This window comes from Apium graveolens, chromosome 6 (genome assembly GCF_009905375.1).
Source record: "Apium graveolens cultivar Ventura chromosome 6, ASM990537v1, whole genome shotgun sequence".
Classification (NCBI taxonomy): Eukaryota; Viridiplantae; Streptophyta; class Magnoliopsida; order Apiales; family Apiaceae; genus Apium; species Apium graveolens.
This window is the reverse complement of record NC_133652.1, coordinates 274,313,214-274,319,332: the sequence shown is the minus strand read 5'-3', so window position 1 is coordinate 274,319,332 and position 6,119 is coordinate 274,313,214. Positions and strand designations below refer to the sequence as shown.

Here is a 6,119-nt window from a genome sequence, read left to right as displayed (position 1 = left end):
CATGGCTTTGTGGATGGATATGCCATTATGATGAAGAACGGTAGTCTAGAGGTCACTATACGGGTTTTAGTAATTCTTAAAAGTTGAAAGAACGAGATGAATGAATTCTTGTTCAAGGGGAGGCATCAGCATGATGGGCGTTGATGTTTTGATTGTTACCATTCAACCTGATCTGGAGTATTGGGTTGAAGGGGAGGATTGTTGGGTTTAAACCCAATACGTGGTATGGGCTTGGTGATACAAGACATAATTAGATTGGATAATAATTGTATGTGTTGACAATTATTATCATAATGAGATTGAGTAATAATTGTGTTGGGAAATTATGATAGTAACTTGGATTTTTATGAAGTCGTGTGAACACTTTCAGATTGAAGTTATTTGTGGTTCACCGTATAAATCAATCGGATAAAGTCAGAAATTATGTAAGAAGAGAGAATGTGTTTTTGTTGTGAATTTCAAGAAAATGAACCAACTCCTAAAATTGATCAATGCAACACCTATATATGGATGTCAGCAGATGTGTCTTTTGCCAACAGACACATCTCAGTCTTTTGCCAACAGACACATCTCAGTCTTTTTCCAATAGACACATCTCAGTCTAACAGTCATGGCTAAAACTAACACGCACATCTTATTTTAACAGGTGTGACTGTTGCCAATGGACATGTCTCATAAATAATAATACCAAAATCACAATAAACTCGAACAAAGCGTGCACTCCGCACTCTCCCGAGTTGTTCAATTTAATATTATGATTATATTGATCAACTAGTCAATCCAATTACACTAAAATATCCAACAATCCTCCCCCATTTTAGTGTAATCCATGATTAACTAAAATAAATTCACAACAAATAACAAACTCATGCATAAATGAAATATCATGATGATTGAATTTCATATTAGTATATTACATATTCCATATATTCGAATATCAAGGTATCACTATGGATTGAACCTCTACTATTCATAGAGAATACACGAAGATAATATACACATAAATTTACATTCTCAAATTGTTCTTACTTGACACTATCTTTTACTAGCCTTGTGTCCTAATCATTCATAAGCATATAAAAGCCAAGTCCTAGCTTCTTGAAGCGGCTAAACTTTATGCTCAAATAGGTAGTTCTTTTACTCTCGCACCTGCATATGCAATTTTTCAAAAGAACTATTAAGAAGATAAGCTTCAACCTCCTCAACTTGCAGGTCTGAACACATACCTTGGGATGATACTTCTAATGTGTTCCAATCTCTAGATGTTAAGAGTTCCACATTGAATTCAGCACCTAATGTAATATTAGGTGAGAATTGGGTTTCTCAACATGAGAGACTTTTAGATGGACTTCAATCCCATCCCCACAGCCGACTTGTGCACAAGATCTCTACTCAACCCTTTGGTTAGATGATCGGCTAAATTATGTTGAGTTCTTATAAACTCCACTGATATAACACCATGCGTGATAAGATCACGAATCATGCTGTGTCTAACACCTAAGTGTCTAGACCTGCCTTTGAACACTTGTCTATAAGCATTAGCCAAGGCAGACTCACTATCACATCTGATAGATATGGGTGATATCGGTTTAGACCACAATGGAATCTCATAAATTAGATTTCTTAGCCATTCCGCTTCTTTACCAGCCGCTGATAATGCCACAAATTCAGATTCCATCGTTGAATCAGTAATGCAACTCTGTTTCTTTGATGTCCAAGAGATAGCACCTCCTCCAAGAAGGAATACCCAGCCACTTGTGGAAGAATGATCTTCCTTATTGGAAATCCAACTTGCATCTGAATGACCTTCAATAACCGAAGGAAATCCAGTATATATCAAACCATAATCCATGGTTCCTTTCAAGTACTTGAACACTCGACTTAAGGCTTGCCAATGATGTGAACTTGATTTGCTTGTATACCTACTAGGCTTTCCAACAGCATAGGCAATATCCAGCCTAGTGCTTATCATGGCATACATAAGACTACCAATAGCCCTTGAGTATTCAAGTTGAGATACTGCCACACCCTTATTAGGTAGGCAAGAGGAGTGCTAACAGGAGAACAATCCTTAAAGTTAAATCTTTTCAAAATCTTCTCAATATAATGAGATTGAGAAATTGAAATACCATTGTTCTCACGCTTGATCTTTATACCAAGAATCACCTCAGCCTCCCCCATGTCTTTCATATCAAAATTAGATGACAATAACCTTTTCGTTTTATTCAATTGATTTTGGTCTGTACCAAAAATCAACATGTCATCCACATATAAACAAATTATAACTCCTTTACCAGAAGCATCAAATTTGCTATATACGCACTTGTCTCCTTGGTTAAGAAAATAACCATTAGACAAGACCAAATTATCAAATTTATCATGCCAATCCTTCGGTGCTTGTTTTAGACCATAAAGTGATTTCTTCAACTTACACACCTTGTTCTCATAACCAGGCATAACAAACCCTTCGGGTTGTTTCATATAAATCTCTTCATCTAACTCACCATTCAAGAATGCAGTTTTCACATCCATTTGATGAATGACAAGGTTGTATATAGCAGCAAGTGCTATTAACAACCTAATATTGGAAGTCCTAGCAACAGGAGCATAAGTATCAAAATAATCAATCCCTTCTTTTTGTCTAAAGCCTTGGATAACCAATCTAGCTTTAAACTTATCTATTGTACCGTCCACCTTCATTTTCCTTTTGAAGATCCATCTGTTTCCCAATGCTTTACAGCCAGGGGGCAGATCACTCAATTCCCATGTATTATTATTCATGATAGAATCCATCTCATCCTGGATAGCTTCTTTCCAGAATGCAACATCTCTTGATGTCATAGCTTCACTAAAAGTTTTTGGATCATCCTCAATAATAAAACAATATTGGAATTGATATTCAATTTCATCTCTAGAACCTTCAACTAGATAAAGATGAAAATCATCTCCAAAAGACTTCACTTTTCTAGCTCTAGTGCTTCTCCTTGGTTCAGACGGTCCATGAACATCTTCAGTCGGTCCATGAACATCTCTTGACTCAATAACCGAGTTTACAGACACATAGTCATTTGATTCTAACACATAAAATCTATATGCGATGGAATGCTCAACATAACCAACAAAAATACAATCTATACCTCATTCACCCAAGTTTCTTCTTTTTTGTTCAGTGAGACTTACAACTGCTCTACATCCCCAAACTCTCAGAAAACTCAATTTTGGTGACTCTTTGTACCAAAGTTCATAAGGGGTAATCTTATTTCTCTTACTAGGAATTCGATTCAATAAATAACAGGCTGTTAACATAGCCTCACTCCAAAAACCCTCACTCAAACCCGAGTAGGATAACAAGGAATTAACCATTTCTTTCAAAGTCCTATTCTTTCTTTCTGCCACACCATTTTGTTGTGGTGTATAAGAGCCGTGGTTTGATGTATTATACTAGTAGATCGAAAATATACCGGATCATAATACTCTCCTCCTTTATCAGTACGTAGATTTTTAATCATGGTACTCTGATGTAGCTCTACTTCTTCTTTATATATTTTAAAGAAGTCAACAGCTTCATCCTTTACATGCAACAAATATACATAACAATATCTAGAAGCATCATCAATAAAAGTAACTACATACTTTTTATTTCCTAATGATGGTGTAGAAAGAAAATCACATAAATCACTATGTATTAGTTCTAATACATCAGACACCATATTAGCATCTTTAAAGGGCATTCTAGTTATCTTTGTCAACATGCATGTTTTACATTTTTCATTATTTAAATCAATAGCAGGTATGAGACTCATTTTAGACATATCATTTATTCTTTTATAATGTACATGTCCTAGTCTAGCATGCCATAATTCTGATTTATTCAAACTATTGCTAGTACTAGTAGAAGCCATACAAGAAGATTCTTTATTAACTAGAGTATTTACATTCAACATAAACATACCATTACATAAATAGCCAAAGCCAACAAAATTATCATATTTTGACAAGATATACTTGTCACTTTCATAAACTTGTTTATATCTATGATTATTTAATACAACACCAGACAAGAGATTCTTTCGAATCTCCGGAACATACAACACATTATTTAATAATATACATTTTCCAGAAGTAAAAACTATCTTGACATTTCCTAGTCCTTTGATCGGTTCAGTTGCAACATTTCCCATCTTTAAGATAGATCCATCTTCGATTGGTTGAAAGTCTATGAACCAACGAAGATCTTTACATACATGACTCGTTACTCCTGAATCAATCCACCAAGCAACATTATCATCCTGCACATAAAATGCCTCAGATATTAGTGATACATAATTCTGACAAGAATTATAAATTTGTATTAAAATCTGACCTTGTTGCTTTTCTGGATCCTTGGATCCACTTGAACCAGCATTTTGCTTTTCCTGCTTGCCTTTACCAACCCGACAATCCTTCGTGAAATGTCCAGGTTTGCCACACTTCCAACATGCCATCTTAGGCTTTTTATTGGAAGAGTTGTAGTTTCCTTTAAACTTCCGTTAATTACCCTTGCCATCCTTAGAATTCTTAGAAGGTCCACCATATTCAACCATATTTATAAAAGAATCACCGACTTGGTTCTTGCCCTTAGAATTATTCTCAATTTCTTGAGTTCTCAAAGCCTCTTCAATTCTGAAGTGACTTCCAAGTTTAACCAGCGTCATATCATCTTTATTATGTTTCAAGGTGTGTTTAAAATCCTTCCATGATGGTGTCAGTTTGTCTATAACACCATAAACAGAGATAAATTCATCCATCTTCAAATTGTGTTGAACAAACTGTCCCAGAATCCTTAACAATTCATTGTATTGTTCCATCACCGGTCTAGAATCGACCATTTTATAGTTCATAAAATTACCGACCAGAAACTTCTTACTAGAAGCATCTTCTGCCATGTACTTGGATTCAAGAGAATCCCACAATTCTTTCGTTGAATCAACAGTTTGGTATACATCGAAAAGGGAATCAGACATACCGTTCAAGATGTGACCGCGACAGATATAATCATCGTTTTCCCATTTGCAGCGCTTCCTTGTTTGTTCAATAGTTTCATTCTCAATCACTTCTGGCATGGGGGTACTCAGAACATACACAACCTTCAGTGTAGTCAACAGAAAATGCATCTTCTTCTGCCATCTTCTAAAATCCTGACCCTCAAACTTGTCCAGTTTTGCAAACTTGCTTGTCATATCTTTTGTAGATTCTCTGTTCGTCATCTTCAGAAAAAAAATAACTTCAATCTTTGTTGGGAAATTATGATAGTAACTTGGATTTTTCTTAAGTCGTGTGAACACTTTCAGATTGAAGTTATTTGTGGTTCACCAAATAAATCAATCGGATAAAGTCAGAAATTCTGCAAGAAGAGAGAATGTGTTTTTGTTGCGAATTTCAAGAAAATGAACCAACATCTAAAATTGATCAATGCAACACCTATATATGGATGTCAGCAGATGTATCTTTTGCCAACAGACACATCTCAGTCTTTTGCCAAGAGACACATCTCAGTCTAACAGTCATGGATAACACTAACAGACACAACTTATTTCAACATGCGTGACTGCTGCCAATGGACATGTCTCATAAATAATAATACCAAAATCACAATAAACTCGAACAAAGCGTGCACTCCGCACTTTCCCGACTTGTTCAATTTAATATTATGATTATATTGATCAACTAGTCAATCCAGTTACACTAAAATATCCAACAAATTGTATGGATAAACAATTATTATTATAATCATATTAGGTATGTCTTTTTGTTGGATAAATTTTTGATGGCTATATGTACCTGGTCGAATTTTACAATGAAAACTGCAGTTGTATATTTAAGAGAATTCTGATTCATATCTATACCTAAATAAAATAGTAGAAAGTTGGTTTATTCATATCGAAAAATATTTTTTGAAATAACAAAACTCTTGAAACTAAGTTGAGTAAACATAAAGATGAGAACAATGTTTAGGTTTAATTCATATCCAAGGAAAGTATCATCTTTTGTAAACTAGAATTTGAATATAGAGACATATTCATTGACGACGGGGAAGTTAAGTTACCTTCTAGGGGCACCGTATAATTATTATATAAAAA

At 34.8% G+C, this 6,119-nt stretch overlaps 1 protein-coding gene across 1 annotated transcript; it reads right to left on the bottom strand.

Annotated features, from left to right (window-relative positions):
• Positions 1 to 4,529: 4,529 nt before the first annotated feature.
• On the bottom strand, positions 4,530 to 5,246 carry LOC141666064 (uncharacterized). The gene has a single exon (XM_074472047.1). The coding sequence runs from the start codon at positions 5,244 to 5,246 to the stop codon at positions 4,530 to 4,532; it is 717 nt and encodes a 238-aa protein (XP_074328148.1).
• Between the last annotated feature and the right edge of the window lie 873 nt (positions 5,247 to 6,119).

Excerpts from the sequence above, each read along its gene's own strand:
- LOC141666064 (XM_074472047.1), bottom strand. The coding sequence starts at position 5,246 with ATGACGAACAGAGAATCTACAAAAGATATGACAAGCAAGTTTGCAAAA.